Raw genomic sequence first — 20,043 nt, forward strand, 5'->3', positions numbered from 1 at the left:
TAGTTCAGTAATTAGATCAAGTCCAAGATTTTCTTAGCAAACATGCAAAAGACACCAAAAAAGATGTGAAACTACCACACTCGTTACTATCATTTTATTTTTAGGAAAAGCACCAGACAGTTGCATGCAGAGCCAAACCAACAAACTCAGAACATTCATCCTTCAATACTATCACTGTTTCAAATAATTAAATAAAAAATAATCCAAATGCATTCAAGTACTTGACCACCCAATTTCAGTTACACCAATCTTAGGCAAATCCCTGATTACATTTGCTTGTTCGTTATAAAAGAATGAGATAACCGTGTTGAATTTAAAAAGAGACTACAATGGAATGTGAATTGGCAGTGGAGCAAATCAATTCTGTACCTATCTCAGTCTTCACAGGAAATAAGGGCTGGGGGAAACTGGGATTTGTGTTATCAAATACAGACATCTAAAATGTTACCTAGTAAAGAAATTAATGCCACCAGCGTGTACCAGGTTCAAAGCAAAGGCTCATTTGTTAGTGCTGCGAGCTTTCAGCTGGGAGTTCTCAAAATGCTGATTCCAAATAACTTGCAATCCTAGAATGACTGAATCCCAAATGTAGTCCACACTCACAGGAGCCTAGGGTAAGTGGTTTTTTTTTTCAGCACTGAATGCAAACTCCTGTTGCAGCAGTTCCAAACTTTGCTATGTAACACTGAAACAAAACCCAGGACTTACCAGTCCTGCTTTGAAAAGCTTTTCATCCAAATGAGAGCTCCAATCTCAACCCACAAACTTCTGACTTTGGATGCTGTTACCAAAAGTCCTGGTACCAAAATGACGTGCTGCACTGCCTCTGCTTTTCAGCCTCTGGGCTAGCTGTCCACCGGGGAATCTGCTTGTGCTTTTCATTTCCTCCAAAGAGCGTGTGTGGAGACAGCAGTGAGGAGACCTACAAGGTCATGGTTTAAGTAGATATCAAAATATTTTTAAAGCAATGTGCCTAAACACTGATTTTTTTAATAATTAGTAATATCCCCCATACTAAAGCTGATGTGTGTGTAATCACCTTCCTAGGGTCTAACCCAAACCTGTCCAATTCAAAGAGGGATGCAAGGGGCTTCTGGCAAGCTTTAGAATGGACCTTCAACAAGGCATCTGCTCAGTAAAAGAACAGTTAAAAAAAGCCTTTTCAAATACAGTTTTAAAGTAAAGGTAACTGACACTATCTAGGAAAATAATAACCATACCTGCAAAATTAAAATGCGAAAGGGATTTTGAGTGATACATAGTTATTGAACACTTTAATGCATGTAACAAAACTGCATACAAAAGACTATTTCAATCTATGTTATTGAAAACTGTTTGTGGAGTACAGACCGTAGCCCCTAGTAACACACCTAAGCAATTTACATGTCCAGATAATGATTCCCAAAAGTTACAGCCTTTCAGAATAACAATTAACAGTTAGAACTGTCTGTTTCTTTTATTTTCTCAACATTAGTTTCTTTATGCAGCGGCTTGCTTTTTTCTTCTTTCATTTTGTTCTGATTCAGCGTGTTTTCAGACCTCTGATCCCCACTGGTGGAAACGGGATCTAAAACTACAACAGATTCTGTCTCTTTTTCACTGCTGGAAGCTTTTCTTGTAAGTTCTGTATGACTAGTTGATCTAAAGGAGAAAGAATAAATATATGAATAAGGTAACAGTTCACATATTTAGGAGAAAGGCCATAAATATACAGAAAAGCATTTCTATTATTAGTAGCACGTATGATCAGGACAGGTCTACTAAACTAGTAAATAGATTTATAGATTTAACAGCTGTTACATACAGATAGTAGCGCACAAAATGCAACAGTCACATTACCCCTCCTGAACCATTTGTTAAACTGGCTGTGGAAGATACTTAACAGGAAAAATGAACTCTCAAAGCACTGAAAAAATCCTTAGACTATGAAAGAATCGGTTTAAAGATAGCCTCAAGAATTTATTTACTCTCTGCTCATCTCGGAGCTGGATTTAGGTTCCCCCATGTTCAACAGAGCAGTTGCAGACAGAGAACACGCCACCAGTTCGTGCAGGGGTCCTGCAGCCTGGGAGGAGAACATGGCTGCCTCTCCACACCCCCAGCCCGCAGCAGCCTGTGCGGGGCCCTCGCTGCACCCGCTCTGCCCTGGGGCAGCCAGGGAGACGCAGCGCAACCGGATTTGCCGCCGTGGCCCGGCACCACCAGGCTGCTCGTGGTCTCGCGGGGAGCAAGCGCAAATGATTCCTGAAAATTCACCTGCTGGATTTGCTGAAATACAGAGGGCGTTAAACCTTCATTCTGCACCGCAGAAATGGGGTTATGTCTTGATTGCCTGCAGTGCAGGGATTCTTGCAGATAAAAAGCCCTCTGAGCAGGGAGAGAGGAAGGAAAGGTCAGAGACACCAGGGTTATTTGTCGAGGCTGGCATCACGCTATAAACACTAAAAGCACTTGTCTATATTCAAAAGCTTTGTCCTAGTGTTGAAAACGTGTAGGCAAATCCTCAGATTAACTAGAATGCACTAGCAGAGAACAAGACAAACACTGGGAAAGCACGACCTGAGCAAGTGGCCCAACACTGCTGCATGGGCAGGCGGGCAGCTTGCAGGCCCAGGCTCACACCTCCACCACCAGGCTTCCCGCACGGCCCAGGGTGTGTGACCAGGCAGGCTTAGAGCAGGTGGCCACGCAGGCAGGCTTAGGTGGGGGCCTTACACAACGGCCTAAGCACCCTACAGATCTCCACACCGACACGGCTACAACCACCAAAGACCCTTCGTGCAGGAAGGTCCTACATGCGCCAGTGGGAGCGTGGCTCCACTCTCTTGGGCAGCCAAACTGGAGAGCTGCTGAGTGAAACTGCATTGGCTAGTCCAGAGCCTTTTTTTTTTTTTTTTTGTGAATTTTTCATGCTTAGTCATGAGGAACAGCCTTCCATACTGCTAAGATAACACCCTTGAAAGGAAAAAGTAGAATCAACTGGAGGCTAGAGAAAGAAATTCAGCTACTGGATCCATCTGCTATGAACTGCCCTTTATTGTGACAGTCTTTGTCCTAGAGAAAATGACAAAGAAAAAAAGAGGTCACCCCACTCAACAATTAGAGCATGGGGCGGAGAATGTACTGGCTCCCACCTGACAGGGAGAGTGTAAACATACAGGTTAAAACCAAATAAATAACCACAGAAACAACTGTTGTTGCACTTTCCATTTCAGAAAGAATTTACTCAGCTTGCTACTGAAACACTGGATAGAGCAAATGAAATTCCATGTTCAAGCTTTAATTACAAGAATTGTCTCTAACATTAGAACTTTGGTATAAGTTAATTAATGCAGAAATTGGTGCTAATGGATACAGTTTCAGACTCATTTGATTATCATCAGAAGCTAGTGATTTCATAAGGAAAATAATGCTTATTTTATGCAAAAGTTGCCAATCATTCCAGAAAATACAAGGTGGGGTATTTTGAATGTTACAGCAAATTAAACTTTTTAAAGCACTGTAACCAGAAGAGGGTTATTTTAAAAAGTGCTACCTCTGAAAAGCTGATTGCCCAACACTATAAAAATGGTCAAAGCCATAAATGCCAAGTTCATTTTTATTTCACTTTGGAGGTAACTATCTTTCAAATCCCAACAGCTGGACTATTTAATACAATCTGGTGAATCAAAGTATAATTCTTCACTGGGCTCACAGTGGGGAGTCTGCATTAGTGTATGGCAGCATTCCAACAACTGATGCACAGCCAAACGCTCTGAAGTCTGTTTCATTTATAACAAAAATGGATAAAATGGCAATCATATTTACCACCTTCAAAGGACAGAAAAATGAAAGATGTCGATATAAAGTAGTTTAATGGAGAAAACCAGTGATTAAATCAGCGTTTCAAGCATAAAAATAAGAATTACTATTCAGACTTCGTTGTACTAGCATTCCCTTCTTCAAATCCTTTACACTGCTGCAGCACCAGCCTGACAGTGCTGCTGTTACAGCTGAGGTATTGTTAAAAATTATTAACCCTATTTATCAGGTATTCATAGTTCATTTTCAATAATTTGTCAAGAGCAAAATGCAGGCATAATAAAGTTTCAGTGAAAGAATGAACATAATTTTGGTGGTCCCTTTCAAAAAACAGTTTTTACTGCTACAAATAAAGCTGGGAAAAGCAATTAGTACAGATACAGTTAGCCACCGTTTTGAACAATTACAAATTTGTCCAGCCAAGGTATTTGCATTTAGTTCTATGCAACGCTCTTTCCTCATTAATATTGTTAATGTTGTTATCAGTATTCTTGTTATTTGTCCAACTATATATTTAAGCCAGAAATTAAGAACCTAGTTCTATTGTACTCATTCATACATAATTGTTTGTAAATCTGCATATATTTTAATGACTAAACACATAAAACCTGTACTGTGAAATCCAGATTTAGATGATAAATGCATTTTAGATTAACTGTATGGGATATGCAAAATCCCACGCAGTACAGAGGACTATTTCTGATGTAAGAGTATCAAAAGCAATACATTCTATTTATATAGTTACAGAAGCTACAGAAGGTGTAAAAAAAAAAAAAAAAAAAAAAGGGTTACGCCTGACGGGCCGTCTGTGAACAAGTACTGCTGTGCCCTTTGTAAATAATTTACGGTAGGAGTACGAAAGGACAAACTAAGGATTGGATTGTCAACTGAGACTTGGATTTTCTTTGTTTCCTCTGGTTAGTATTATAATCCTGATATTATTTAACCTTGCTTATTGCTCTATTCATGAAACCACTGTAATATGTTTCCACAAGAAACCAGAATTTTATGTAAGTATAACGGAAAATTTTATTGGATTAAGTCCCATCCAATTTTCTAACTATATGTAAAAGCAGAAGGCTAAAGGAAACCATTCAAGGAAAACACTGTAGGAAAATCCATGGTTTTTACAGCATATTTAGAAAATACTGGCAAAAATCTATTCCAGCAAAGACTGGTTTTGCAAGTTCATAGTAGAAGCATGGGAGACTCCATGTAGATGCTCTACTTGGAATCTGCGATGGTGTGAATGAAGTCATTTCTGCTACAAAAGCCAACCTTAATGTGGCATCCAATTAGTATACTTGGTTTTTCAGTGAGCTCCCTAATCTAGAACGCTGAAATAGCTGTCATCTGTATTCAAAGCAAAATTGCTTTCAAAGCCAAAATAAAACTCAACCGGTGCTATTCGTTACTCCCCAAAAGATGAGATTTGAAGCATTAAGATAATTTGGCAGTTGCTCACCACCAGTTGTTTCTTTATAACACTTTAAAACCGTGCCTGCAGGTCAACTATAGCTTGCTATTTGCCTAACTACCACCCACCCTGACCCCAGCACTCCCATCTTCCTGCAAGATCCCCACAACTGAGGACAAACGTCACTTGTGCAATAAAGCTCGTACTCCAATCTCTGTGTCCTTTCCAAACTACCACACTAGGAGGATTTGCCAAACAACAGCAGCTCAGCTGTCCCATGCCTGACCTGGACTGAGCAGCCCACAGTGTCAGGCTGTACAGGAGAGCAGGTCTCAGCTCGGTGAAGTGCCACTGCGGTCTGTCTGATGCGTGCCAGACCACAAGAGGTGAGTCAGTTTTATCCTCAGTCAAAAAATTCTATTGAGGATAAAAAACAAACTGCAGATGCGTTTGTTAAATATTTCAGAACTGTTAACAAGGCAGAGGAACACAACAGACAGGACCAAAGGCTAATACCGAACAATAAGTAAAAAATACACCAATTCCAAGTCTTGAAAGTCTTCAACGAACAAAAAATTCCATCACACTACAGTATCTGTCAAAAGGAAATCACAGGGAATACAAACAGTGACAGTAGTGAATTAGTCTGTTGGTTTCCTCCTCTGATAGCACCAGTACGATCTGTAACACCAGACATCTGTGAAAAAAGTGCAAGAAACCTTCTCCATTTCAGGAATGCCCCTGCTAAAGCTAGCTGAGTAGAAAGGTGGTCAACATAGCAGTGAGCAGAACGGAACTGCAGACAAGTTTTAGTATGGAAACTGTGCCCATTTTTAGGTGTTTCTTTGAAAATGCTCAAGACTGGCAAATTCATTTAAATGAAGAATCTTGGAGAGCTTCTACCTGCATTGGGAGAGCACACAAAAAGTACACTCTAAGAAAAATGTGGGACAGTAGCTTTTAAAACTGTTAAAATTGAGGACACCTCAAACTTCCAGAACATCCCATTGTTTTCTTCATTTGTTGTTCAGACTAAATTGCCCATGTTCAAGCTGCACTGGAAAACCTTTGCAGTTCTGTCTAGCTGAGGCTGAGCTGCTTCCTGCAGAGCTGGTAGATGATTCAGGGGTACTAAGATTACAGCCAGGAGAAGGAGGACAAATCCTTTAATTGTATAAAATCATCAGATTAAGACTAACCCTCTCTGTGGTTCACTCTGTTAGCGGAGAATTCTGCTGCCCAGAAACAAAATGTTTACAAAGTGCTGGGAAAAAAAAAAAAAAACCACACCAAAAAACCCAGGGGCAGAGCCAGACACACCTTTCCCTTCTGTGTCTACACACTGCAGGGAGTCACAGGAATTCTCTTTGCTCCCAAGGGAACTAAATTGTCACCTATTCTCTTCGAAGCAATTGTCACAGAATTAACTCACGCTGGGTTAAACATTTGGGAAGAGATTTGCAGAGGAAGTTACCTGAATACTGAGGTAAGACCTTAATTTCTTTATAGGACACACATTATTGATGTCTTCCCCCTCAGCACCACCTCAGCGAAACTTGACACATTCCAAATCATCTGCTTAATGGCTTCAGGACCTTCATCTAACAACCTCCTGCACTGGAGTAACACCTCACCTAGTGCTTCAAAACCCAAATTTTTCTTCTGAAGTTTGATTACAGGAAAATTTAAGACACAATCTGTATTTGTCGATGTTACAGACCTTTTCCACAATCCCTCCTCTGGCAACTCACGCCAGTGGCCCAGCTGATTCAGCTGGAGGTCAGTGTTTTGGTAACACTTACCCACAGGAGTAACCACATTAGGGGTGGAATCCTACAACCAAAGACTGAAATTCCTTACCCTGTGCATATTTAGGTTAGAATGACATTGATTTGGGGTTGGGGAGGATCCAGTCAATGAGCTGACTCCTGTCCACGTATTGTTCATAGATACATTTTCAAGACTGGGTCTTTTTCAAAGGCGTGACCTTCTTCATGAGAACGGGTGTGTTCAACTGTTACTCAACATGAATGATGAATAGGGCTGCTCACATTTAAATGTCTCCTCCTTCAGATTACAAGACTTAGTAAATGGATGCTGCAGCAAAATGAAGTATCTCATGCACAACTGTTCCTAAGGTTTTCTATAGGAAGCTGTACACTAAAATCTAGGTGAAGAAAAAGGAACAACACTGCCCTGCAAGGGACACCTGGAGATGATGAGACATGCAGTACTCTACTGTGCTAGAAAAGGTTTGCTTGGGTGCTGCAAACAGGTGACACAGGTCACACCTTTGTCAGATTTCAAGGAATTGCAACTGATGAGACTGCTCCATCCTTTTACCTCAGGTATGACTAAGGAGAAGAGCCACAATAAATGTTTTTTACACCTTTGTCATTTAGGCTACCTGGTCAAATCAGCGTACTGTTTGTTTAGTGACCACAGTCTACTTTAGGAAATAGTGTGGTGCAACAGGAGCAGACGTGTAGAGGAAACAGCCTGTGCTTCACACCGATGTCCTCATAACACACGTTTCAGGGGGTTATTCACTGAACTAGGTCTTGTGTGGCTCTGGGACAGCCCTTAAAGGCTGGATCACATCTTCTGGTTTAGTTTCACTCATCCAATGTATCCAGGGATCCAGTTTATGCACTAAGACCACTCCAGGATACAAATCAAAGCATAGCAAATGGGGACAATAGGGAAATTTGCTTCAGAAGTGCTCTGCTGATCCAAACTAAACTGCTAGTACAGATGCACCCAGGGAAGCCCAGAAAACTGCCTAATTACAGAGCCAAGTTGTCAGACATGTTAGACAAATGAACTTCCTTCTGATGTCTGCTTCAAACAAGCCCTGTTACACACCTTGGAGTCTGGAGGCTGCTGCTAACCTTTGCTGCAAACAGTACCCAGGAGAAAAAAGAAAAGTAATTGCACTTTAACACGATAAGAAGCATCTAGGTTATTTCTGCTCCTCCCTGCCAGCCCAGCAGCAGAAGAGTATGAGAGCCCCGGCACCATCTCGCTCGCTGGAAAACCATCCTCGGCAATGAGCCTTTCCAGTTGGGCAGGTTTACACCAGTGACTCAGTACAAAGAAACCCTGTAGCACTAAGGAATCTGGCCCACCACATTTGTGTTAATGCTTTAAACAGATAAATTAAAGTGAAATATGTCTTTTAGGATGTCACTGAATAGGCAAGCTGAGAAATAAATTGAGCTTCACATATGCTTTTATAACACATAACAACTGTGACTGTCAAAACAAGATCCTTTTCACTGTCAATTCATCAAGCATTCTGTGAGACCTTGGGGCCTGCAATTATTTCATTTCCTTTCTTGTGAATGCAATTTTCACTTAGTTTGGTGGAATAAAGGTAGACAAAAGGTGGTAGGAGTTGCTGTATTTTCTGATTAAGGTTATCTGTTTAAAATTGTAGAAATCCATAAACTACAAACACAGTATTTTTCAGGAACAACCTCACCTTTCTGTCAGGGTAGCAGTTCAAGAAAATGCAGTGGCATTATTCACGTCTAAGTGTTGAACAAATCTTCATCTTTCTGATTAAAATAAAATGAAGATCATCTTTCTTCTAAGGATATTTAATTGAAATAAAAGGGGAAAATACATATGATTGGAAAAGGCATTCTGCTTTTAAAACTTGGTGTGAATTAAATAAAACTGAGAGCACAAATGGAAAGAAATTGGGCTCTTTATCTACTCAAAAATAAATTATAAAAGTACCTGCAGGAGAGTGATGAAAGTATCAGTTCATAAAAATAGATGTGAACTGAATTTTCAGCTCATTTGTTGTGACTTACTCCTTTGAACCAAGCAATGGAGACTTGCTAGAATTGGTACTGGTGGTATTTTTTAACTGATAGAGCAGGAAATCAGAGGTTTAATTAGCCATGATTACAATATTCTGCTGATCTGATTTGTCTCATCTATTTCCTTTTCTTGAAGTGACAAACTGACAAACAACCTGGCAAGGGAACTGAAGCAAGTGCACAGCCTAATTTCAAAAGGAGCTTGGTATTGTTGTAAAACAAACCAATCCTCCAGGGGATCTGTCTGAAATAAGTATTTCTGAAGCAGGTTTAACTCTTTGATGTTTAACTGGCACCTTGGATCTTCAATCTGTTGTGACAAAAGATTCTTCTGCCCATCTGTGCAAATGCAGCACTAACTGCATTTTATCGTTTTTTTTTTAAGAATCTTAATCTTGAGATTTCAACGTAATTCAGAATTTTTACTGACAAACGTTTAAGAGTAATAGTCAGGACTTGTTTTGGACCAACAGAAACTGTCCTGCACACCTGCATACAGATCAATATGACTTACATGATTCTAATTTTTAAAATATTATGCTAGAACTACCTTTTTTTTAATTAAGAGATAACTATATAACTATTATCCCTCTTCTCTTCAGGATATGGAAAAAACCCTCAACCTTGCTATTCCTCAAAAACTCTTGAGTTCTTTTTCTTGGCAGAGAAGATGAACTTTTTTTTTTTGAAGAATGATCACAGATTTTACAGAAAAAGAACTTTATTACAGAGAATTTGATTTCTACCTCTACGTGAGACTGCAAATTATTTGAGGAGTCAGTGGTAAACAGCTGCAGACTGTACATTTATCCTGTTAATCAAAATTGATATTAAATCATTTTCAAAATACACCAGCTAAACAGATCTGGTACTAAAATATACACCTAGAAATCCATATTCTACTTACTGTAATGTAGGCTTGGAGCCCGTGACACCCTTAAGCTGGTTAGAGCCAGGGCCTGAATCGGGTACTTTGGAACTGAATTCTGTCTCCAGGTCTTTCTTGTTCAACGCTGTTTGTGCGGCACTGGCTCCCGAACCTAGCACAGGCAGAGATTTTGATTCTGATGTGGCCAAGATTCCAGTGGGACCTAAAACCCAAAGAAAGTTTAACACTTCTGTTATCCAGATTGACTGGTCTAGAAACAACACGTAAGCACAGCAGAATTCAAGCTAACTGAAGAAATCAGAATGGAATTTTAACAAACACCGTCCAGTGCATGAAGAGCATCAAAGTACTAGTTTTGCAGCTTCTGCTCTCCCTGCCAAGATTAACCCTTTCTTGTACAACAAGCAGGGCTTGCTGTATTGCCAGTCGTGCACTCAACCCCCTCGACTTCTGGGATGGTAAGTCCTGCTGCCCACACAGAGCCACCAAGTCACAACTTGCCAGTGCTCTCCCAGCCTGAAATGCAGCTGGAGCAAGAGCCAGCCCAGTGACAAAAAAGCCTGTTCTCATACTAAGGAGTAGTCGGTGAACTGTCTATCTACAAAGTCCACGCTAAAACCATACGGTGACATTAAAACCAGCCACATCTGCATCGACTATGGCATGGACTCACACTTGCACAGTCTGTGTTTCTAACCAGGCAGAACATCAACAGTTTCTCACAGATGATGACAGCAAGGCATCGCTTAAAAACTGCAGACCCTTGCTCTGCAGAAGAGGTTAATTCAAAACATTAGTCCTAAACCATCATTTCTCTGGTTACCATTACTTTCAAGAGTATTTTCACAGTAGGCTCAGACTATTAACAATGTCTGAGCTCCAGGCAGGACAGAGGAACCTGTGCATACATGGCTGTGTGTGCAGAAAATCCTGACAGAGGCATCTCCTGGAGAAAATGGGGATGAAAAGCGACAGGTGCGACGGGGAAGTGAGTCACTGCAGGAGTAAGCAGGGTTCTCCATAATGGCTGAAATGGCAATGGTCTGGAAGAGAAAGTAAAGCTTCAAGGGTCACTTAATGCAGGCAGAGGAAGAGGACCACAAAGGAGTCCGGGCACTTACTGCCACTGTCCTGGTCAGTGGTTACTTTCCGGCGTCGCAGAACTCGTTCCAGCTCTGTTTCACTGCTGTCTGTTTCAAGGGACTTCAAGCTTCGGGAACTAGTGGATTTATTCAGTGTTTCCTACAGCAAGAAATAGACACAATAAACTCTCTGAGGACATATTGTGCCTTGCCAAACATCCCACATGCACAGTGTAGGAACATTTTCTGCAGTTTAAACTGCAGAAAAGCAGCTGCAGTTCTAGACCAGCGTGCGAAGCTCTTCCATTAGTACAACAGTGAGCATCTGCAGACTGGCTCACCATTCCTCCCGTTACTTGGATTTCCTGATGTAGGGATTAACCATACTTACCTACACATTAGAGGGTTGATACTGGTCTTAAGAAGGATGCTCTGGATCACTAATGAACAAATTCTGATGTTTGCAGAGAACTGCCAGCTTCCTCCACCTTAACATTTAAAGGATCTTAAAATACTGCTAGAGCGTTATCATGCTCGTAATTAACCTTTATAAGCAAAAAGCCAAAGGTCCATATTGTACTGCTCCATGTTTTGTATTTTAGCATGGTCCTCTGTTGCTGCATCCTGGTGCGTACACATACCTGCAGAATTCAGTTTGTACGAGTTGCAACTGCAGCATGTTACTGCATCCTATAATCTAGCTGATCCGCTATAAGCCTGACCCTATGTCCACATACTTCATGGTTTCTCTTATGCACAGAGTTAGATCTCAAGTTGAAACAGTTTTTTATACATAGAAAATAGAACTGCATGCTATTACTGCCTTATGCCAATGTTAGTATTTAGTATCAGCAAAGCTGCAAGTCCAGCAGCACTTTTCTTAAGGTGGGGGGGAAAAAAGGCTTTAATCAAAGCCTGAAACCTCTCAAACTTGCCCACAAGAATTTTAACATACACACAGTGTGTACTGCATGCATCTCCCAACTGACAGGAGACAGTTACTGGATCAGCACCCACCTGACTGTAGAATTTCCCCAAAATGTTTACAATGCAACTGAAAATTTGGGACCGATATGCTATTTCATTCTCCCTCTGAGTCTTGCTGTCTTTAGGAATGCCCAGGAATCCTGTTTATTCAGCTTTCCAAAACATATCAGACTCATAGAACTTTCTTCCAGAACATAAATAACATATTCTTAACGGCTTTTGTTGACAAACACATAACTTCTAAGCAGAAATAGCAAATAACAAAAGGAAATGGCATTGCAAGTTGCAAAAGCTGTCCTGCTTTCAGGATCCCAGCAAAGTAACTCTAATTTTTCATCCCCATCCAGAAATTATAATATTTTATTTGGAAACTCTTTGAAATTTAACTGATCAGGTACATTATTAATTAGTAGAATGCTCCAGATCTGTACAAAAGCAACTTGAGCAACAGAGACGCTCAAACTCTGCAATTTACAAAATATAAATGTGTTTTGTTTGCAACAATTATATGGAGGTCTAAATGAAATGCATAATTAGCATAGTAACAACAAATGTTTACTCCATCACATCCCACCCCCATGTTTGTTGTCTGACTGTGCATAATGACTGGTCTCAACAATAGACTGGAATTGGATTTTATATAGTTTGTCTTATACTGCAAATATCCTGAAGGGCTCAAAAACAACAAGCTAGATACAGAAGTACAGTGACTGTAGGTTTCCCTCTGCTCCCTTCAAAGTACATAATCAAGTCTCCCCTGATTATCAGTGATACAGTGTCAATGAAATAAAATAGCTATTAGAAAACGAAAGGACCTTCAGCAGGATCGTTCAGTCCAACCCTCACTGGTCCAGAGAGCACCCATATCAAACTATTCCTATAATTACAGAGTTCCATTTAAAACATAATCTCCGTGTTGCATTTTGTTCCTTTTCTATTTACCTCCACATTTAATTATGTGTCCCTCTAATTAGAGCTCAGCATTAAGGTCTGGTGGCTCTGTAGATCATTTCTTCCCTTCTTCCCCTGCTTTCATGTGACTGGAGAACAGTAAGTTTAGCACGTCACTAGTGCCACACTCGCGATTTTAAATCACAGCACAGGCTGTGGCTACACTCTGCTGTACTGTCTTGCATCACCCAACACAACACCGAAGTTATTTTTATAAGGGCTCTTTAGGTGCTATCATGGATGATTAGAATGATTAGCCGTACCTGCTGCAGACTGGATGTGAAGCATTTTGCTTCAATACAGGCAGAATTTCATCGAATTTCACCTTACAAAGGCAAAATTTCACCTGATGTGCCAAAGTTGCACTTCAACTTTAAAAGCTTCAGGGTCACAGAAGTCAGCGAGCAAGAAATACAGCTCCTTCTGACTGCTTGATACAATTTTAGCACTTGTGCAAAAGCAGCAGCCAGTTAAATAAGCAAGGAAATATACGAGTAAAGGACAGAACAGGAGCAAACTTCACACATTGCTCTAAGCAGGACCAAACACATGCCTAGTGTTGTTATTTAGTAATAAATGGGCATTTGGACAGCTATTCAGAATCATTTTTTTTCTACCTATAAATGCAGACAGACTAGAGAGCTGTTGCTCTATTTAGGCTACATCTCCGCTAATAAGAAATTCGGTGCCTCAGGAGAGAGGAGGAGTTCAGAGCAGTTGAAGAGGAGAACCCTACAGCTACTTATAGGTGCAGTCCAGGGGCTTTACCTTGGACTAGATACATTCAGCTGCCTCTCCCTCCCTAAGGAGCCCACTGCGAGTACTAGGAAAGTTTCCAGAGGATCTGTGGCAGGTACAGACCCTAACATCCCCTCTAGTGGCAGGTACATACAAATCCAGAGCGGAGTTAACAGGTTAGTTTTCTTCAAAATAAATTTTGTTAGCAAGACCAAACCCAGCCTTTCAGTCAGACCAAAGTCAAAAGTGGAATCAAAGGATTCACTCCAAAACTGCTCTACAGCTCCAAACCAAAACACTAACACACAAGTTTCAAATACTCAGCTATTTTGCACAGAAGGCCGTGTCAGCTCAATGAGAAGAAAAAACTGAAATATAAATGACAGGTTTTCTTACCAGAATCCCTTTTAACTCTTTCATTGCACTTTCAGAGGGCTTTGGTGTTTCTGGCTGTAAACAAACATAACACAACACACGCATGTTAAAAACCACGTGAAATGGACCATGACAGACTTTGTACTTGAAAACAGACATCACACAAGGGTCTACTGCATGTATACAGTGTTGTTGTAAAGTACTGTTGTATTACGTTCCTCTGTTCTCTCTTTGCACAGGCACATGGCTAATATTCAATCCATTTTCTTATACAGATGAAGGGAAGGGTCTTTGCTCTTAACACTGTGAATCACAGCCTATACATAAAGAAAGATTACGCTTTTGTGAAGATGGTAAGCAATATTTTATAGTAGTCACATTCAGGTATTAGAGCTAAATGTTGCTAAGAAATACTGCTAAATAGAGTCTACTTCTTGATCAACCCCTTTAACCAAATCAGTTATTCTCTCTGTGCTTTTTGTTTCTCAGTAGCTGTTTGTTTACAACATGCTTGCTTTCAGTTCCTTTCTGGGTCAAAGAAACTGGGTTTCTATTTACTTACTGCTGGCTTCACTTCTTTTTCTGTTCTTCAGATATATGGTGCTCTAATTCATTTTATTCAAAATCAAGCAAAGCAAATGAGGTGAGGCAAATGTATTCTTTTGAATGTTTTACAGAAAGCCTGATTTATTTTCAGTGTAAATTACTGTACTTAGCTAATATTATTGCTCTGCTATTTATTCCAAACCTTTGTTTTAGGCCTGCTTGACTGGTTAACTGGTCTCAGATGAACTCCTTTTTTAATTCTGTCCATCATTTCTTCAACAGCTTGTCTCTTCAGATCTGTAACTTCTTCACCTGTTCCAAAAATCAAAGAGCATGTCACATTCCAGATATGAACTACAGAGAAATAGTGCAAAGAAAAAAACATGTTAAACCAATAGCCTCCTAAACAGCTTGCTTGCCATATACAGTCAGTTACCATAATCATAAATTAGTTTTAATGATGAAACAGCATTTACATATACAGTGTACTTAGTTATACTCTGCGCAGGAGGTCTCCCTGCCTGTCTGTGTGAGGCATATTGCTCATGTACTATCCAAATCCATGCTTTTTCTCAATTAAAAATGTCAATGATAAGCATAAATATATAGGCTTATTTTTCCCCTCCATAAATGGGCTGTTCAAAGTTCTTCTTACAGGACCACTATCTTACTCTTTGTTTCCCCACCACAAAGAGGCACTTCACCTTACACTGTGTACATCTATATGGTAGCAGAAACCAGCAACCTCATCTCTAGTTATCAGGAATTCTAGTTTCTGGACCCAGCGCTATTAGCGATCTTTGCTATCAGCTAAACTGTCACAAGTTCTTCAAGGATAAAATGCCAATGTACACACACTGAGGATCCAGCCGTGGACTTTGCAAATGCCAAACCACAGTGCCTGCAGAACTTTGGACAGAAGCAGGGCCCAGATCCTGAAAAAGGCAAAGCTATAACTGTGTGGGAATTGCAAAAGCTCAGTGCTATAGGCTGAAGCACCAAGGACTGAAGAATACGGCCCCACTTCCACCGTATCTCTTCATTGTGGCTCAGCAGAAATTCCCACAGCTTCACTGACACAGGACAAGCCGATAATGCGAGGCCTATACGCAGCCCATCATAAGACTACTGAACATGTCTTGTATTTGACACGGGTTTGAGAACCTTCCTGGAACAATACACCTGACTGAACTCAAACCACACATTTAAAGAACACTGCATCGAGTTAAAGGGCAAAACTTAAATACCATGAAAGGAAATGGTTGCTTTTTCAAGACATTCAGTATCAGAACTGCAAAATATTCAGATGAAATGGGAAGCTCTGTGATGAACCTAAACAATACCTGTTAACTTATCAGTGTTCTTGATAATGTAACAAAAGACACTTAGCAAGCCATACCAAAAAGGGGAAAAAAAGAGTACTTAAAGCAAATACATGGAGAAATACAGCTGATGCTATTCAAAGCTGCAACGCTGTTCCTTATGTAACAGGAATTTTAAATAGACTTTCGCTCGCTCACTTGTCAAGGTACTATTGATGATTCATAGAAATGCAGTTTCTGTATTGTAAGCCGATTTAATGTCAGGCTTTAATTTCACAAACAGGCTGTTTCAAATATAAAAGCTTAATTGGTGGTATGGGATAGAAACCACTCATTCTAAGTCCTTAACAAGGGTCAAAACAAGCTCAAGTTGGATATAATAACTAGATCAAGAAAGAACTTTCCCCCTTTTTTATTTTTATTTTAAGCACAGCTCAACTATTAAGAGAAGCAGTTTATATGTGATTGAAGAAAGGTCAGAACTGTTAAAGTTTGCTAATAAATAATGAAAGAATGGGGTGTAGAGAACTTATAGTGAATTTTACAGTATTTCCTGCAATCACTGTTTGTAACAGTCTCAACAAAAAGGTGTAATCAAAACATCTAGGATGCTTCAAGGCAAGGAAACCTGATAAATGAAGGCAATATAACTGGACTTTACTGAAAAATAAGATTGACTCTTCATCAGAGATCTCGGTGCAAGGTCACTTCTCTAATTATTTTACCAAGACCAACAACCTTATTTCTCTCAGACTGGTAACCAGTTCCCAAAGATTCCCCCAGGGACCTGTTCAAGTCACGCCACTCCTCAGTTCCTCACTTGAAAAATGAGAGGGGTAATACTTCTTTTCTCCCACTTTCCCGTTGGTCCCATCCAAAACTCCAGCCATGCTTACATACCATTACAGTCTGCTAACAGCAATTTTTTCTTTAACAGTTACATCTTATACCTGTAATTTCAGTCAAGTTCCCTTCTGCAGCCCCCTTCTTTGTTTAAGTGGCAGCAAATGAGTTAAGCAATTCACTACAAACAAACTCCTGCTGTTTCGGAAGGAAGAGAGAAACAGCGAGAAAAACCTTCCTTATTTAACTGGCAATGCTCGTCTAACTAGCTCTGACTCTTCAGGCACTCATGATCATTTCTAAATCTGTACTTAACTCCTGTTCTCAATCTGCTAAGTTTCCAGCTTCCATTAACAACAATAAAATGCAATTTCAGCTGTTACTTTGCATGCAGAGCCACCTTAGTGAAAGATTCTGTTTTGTTTTAGGTTTTCAGTATTATTAAAGGATTAGCATTACAGTGAACTCCAAGTGGTAATTTTGCCAGATATGAATTGAGGGATGAAAACTGAAGCATTTAACAAACTAGCTCTGTGGAGAGACTCTGGACAGAAGAAATCACAAACAAGAAGCTGCTTGGAAGTTGGAAACTTCCCCGTATTATGCTGTATATAACCTGCTCTCTGCTTAATGCTTGTTGGGTTTGTTCTGCCTCTTCCAGATAACCTATGGAAGTGCAAAGCCCTGGAAATACTGTAGCTGCAACTACACGCTGTAGTGTCTCCAGTTTAGAGGCACAGGTCGAGCCTCAACGTTGCTGTAGTGCAACTACTACAGGCAGTACCCAACTGCCAGGGTGTAACTGAACAAGCTGCACAGAGTCAGCGTAACTGAACCATCCTGTTCTCCTCATCCATCACCCAGCACATCACTATACCCAACTAAGTGCTCATCTTGTAAGGTCCTTCCGAGAGCCTATAAGAAACATGACCACTCTCTCCCCAAGGGATTAAAAAAGAAATTTTTTTTTTTTTCTTCCACATCAGTGAACGAAATCAGCTCAGTGACATATCTGATAAGCATTAGAGCCAGAAGTAGGAAGATTATAACTTTCCTTCAGTTACACCAAGTGATAGGTCTTCCCTTAAGGTTTTTGATCTGCAGCCTCAAAGATTGCTTGTACTAAAATCCTTTTGGAAAAAGTAAATTGGATGCTGATCACCAGCTCAGTTGTGAAGGCATAGATGGCTATGAGGGCCACACAAATTTGCTTGGGATCTTGGGGAAGGTTGCAGTAGAGTAGAACAGAATATATCAGTTGGAAGGGATCTACAATGATCATCTAGTCCAACGGCCTGACTATTTCAGGGCTGACCAAAAGTTAAAGCATGGTGTTAAGGGCATTGTCTAAACGCCTCTCAAATACTGACACACCTGGGGCATCGACCACCTCTCTGGGAAGCCTGTTCCAGTGTTTGACCACCCTCTCAGTAAAGACATGCTTCCTAATGTCAAGTCTGAACCTTCCCTGACACAACTTTAAACCATTCCTATGTCACTGGACCCCAGGGAGAAGAGATCAGCACCTCCCTCTCCCCTTCCCCTCTTCAGGAAGCTGCAGTGACCAATGAGGTCGCCCCTCAGGCTCCTTTTCTCCAAACTCAACAAACCCAGAGTCCTTAGCCACTCCTTACAGGAGTGCCAAAGCTACAGCACCAAAGATACCACTTCCTAGCTCAGAGCACATATACCTGGGCCGCAATCACATTTCTGAACTGAAAGGTAAATGAATATGCTGGGACATGGATAGCAGTAGTTAATGTCGACAATTATACACATCTGCATCGCTATCTGTATCCACAGTTTATTCTCACTAGCTTTATCTGCAGTACCTAGTGAATAATCCGCATGACTTGAGGAAGGATGAGCCATACCTGACTCCTGCTGAGGAGGTTTCTCCTTCTTGCTCACGTTGGTGTTGGAGTGAGATCTCTTGCGAATCATTGACATGAGAGACCTTCAGGGAAAATGAAACTGCAGATTGTCATTCTGTCCTGTATTACACACTGTTAGAATGAACTTGAACATGACACACAAATAGCTTGCTTATACCTGATTATACAGCTACTTACAAAAGACTCATTTAACAGTTCTTGAATGCAGATGTATGTACTGAATTACCCCCCACGATGCCTCCCATCAAAATGCACCAGAGAAATTTATTTCTTTTTAACAGACATTAGGCACAAATCAAAACACTCCAGATTTGAATATTAAAACACAGTGTCTCATTGTGACACATGACAAATTGAAGCTGCTCCAGCATAATAAAAAGAAAGAAGAGCCGTAGATATTGAAGTATTATTCTCCAGAGGACACTTAAATATGGTGATCAATATCTCCTCACCAGCTCCAAGTTTGTAATCTTCTTGCAGCGTCAAATAATTATCCTTTCACTATAGTCAAAACGTAAAAGTCCAGGCAAGGAAATGATTCATCTTAAAGTACAAGCTCCTGTGCACATCTGATGTGTCAGTGGGGCCTATCACTCCCTACTGAACATTGCTCCCCACGGCATGGAGGGACCTCCCTGGCATAAAGGGTCAAAACTCTGTCCCAGAGAAAAGCAGCATCCAGTGCCTAGGCTCTGAAACAACCTCTATACACACAAATGTCACAGTGCATGAAGGAAACACTACGATTTAGCCACTACAGGGCTTAAAATGAATAGGGTTATCTATTCCAAGTAGTAAAGGGCACAAACTTAAACAAAACCCCACAACACCCCCACACAGATAATTCATGATGCAGATTAGTGAGAAAAAAGCAAGATAAATGAGTTAATGCACATAAAAGGAGCAGAAGACCAAAGCACAACTGTTCAGAACATGTTTAGCTTAGATTTCTAAAAACAAAGCAAGATGCACAAAGGGATGAATTCTCACTACTAATCATCTCTCTTCACGTATTTAACACAGTAGTTAACAAGACTCCTGTATGTAATTTCTGTCACAGAAGGTTAGAAAGTGTCATCGATGTTCATTTATTTTTAAAACCAAGCAGACAACATCAAGATTAGCTCAGTTCCTAAAATTAACTAAGCACACTTTGGGGCTTAGTTAATTAATTTGGGTCTAAGCCTGATACATCATATATTGGTAAGCCTCTTTTACAGTTTTTTGCAAAAATCAGGCTTGATTTGGATAATTTTGCCCAAAACTGCTTGATGATGGGGTGGTGGTTTTCTGCATTATTTTTTTTTTTCTTTTAAACTTATGAAAGCAATTGTTGGAACTCAGTGGAGTCTACATTTTCATCACCA

At 40.3% G+C, this 20,043-nt stretch overlaps 1 protein-coding gene across 1 annotated transcript in view; it reads right to left on the minus strand.

The window, feature by feature from the left end:
- Positions 1-79: 79 nt before the first annotated feature.
- Positions 80-20,043, minus strand: part of SHTN1 (shootin 1) — a 67,289-nt gene continuing 47,325 nt past the window's right edge. The window contains exons 12-17 of the mRNA XM_074875381.1: positions 18,656-18,738; positions 14,819-14,928; positions 14,092-14,145; positions 11,059-11,179; positions 9,956-10,139; positions 80-1,641 (exon numbers count right to left, since the gene is read on the minus strand). Coding sequence (XP_074731482.1) covers positions 1,431-1,641; positions 9,956-10,139; positions 11,059-11,179; positions 14,092-14,145; positions 14,819-14,928; positions 18,656-18,738 — 763 coding nt within the window. The 3' untranslated portion in view covers positions 80-1,430. The remainder of the gene's footprint in view (positions 1,642-9,955; positions 10,140-11,058; positions 11,180-14,091; positions 14,146-14,818; positions 14,929-18,655; positions 18,739-20,043) is intronic.

This window comes from Strix uralensis, chromosome 7, assembly GCF_047716275.1.
Source record: "Strix uralensis isolate ZFMK-TIS-50842 chromosome 7, bStrUra1, whole genome shotgun sequence".
NCBI lineage: Eukaryota > Metazoa > Chordata > Aves > Strigiformes > Strigidae > Strix > Strix uralensis.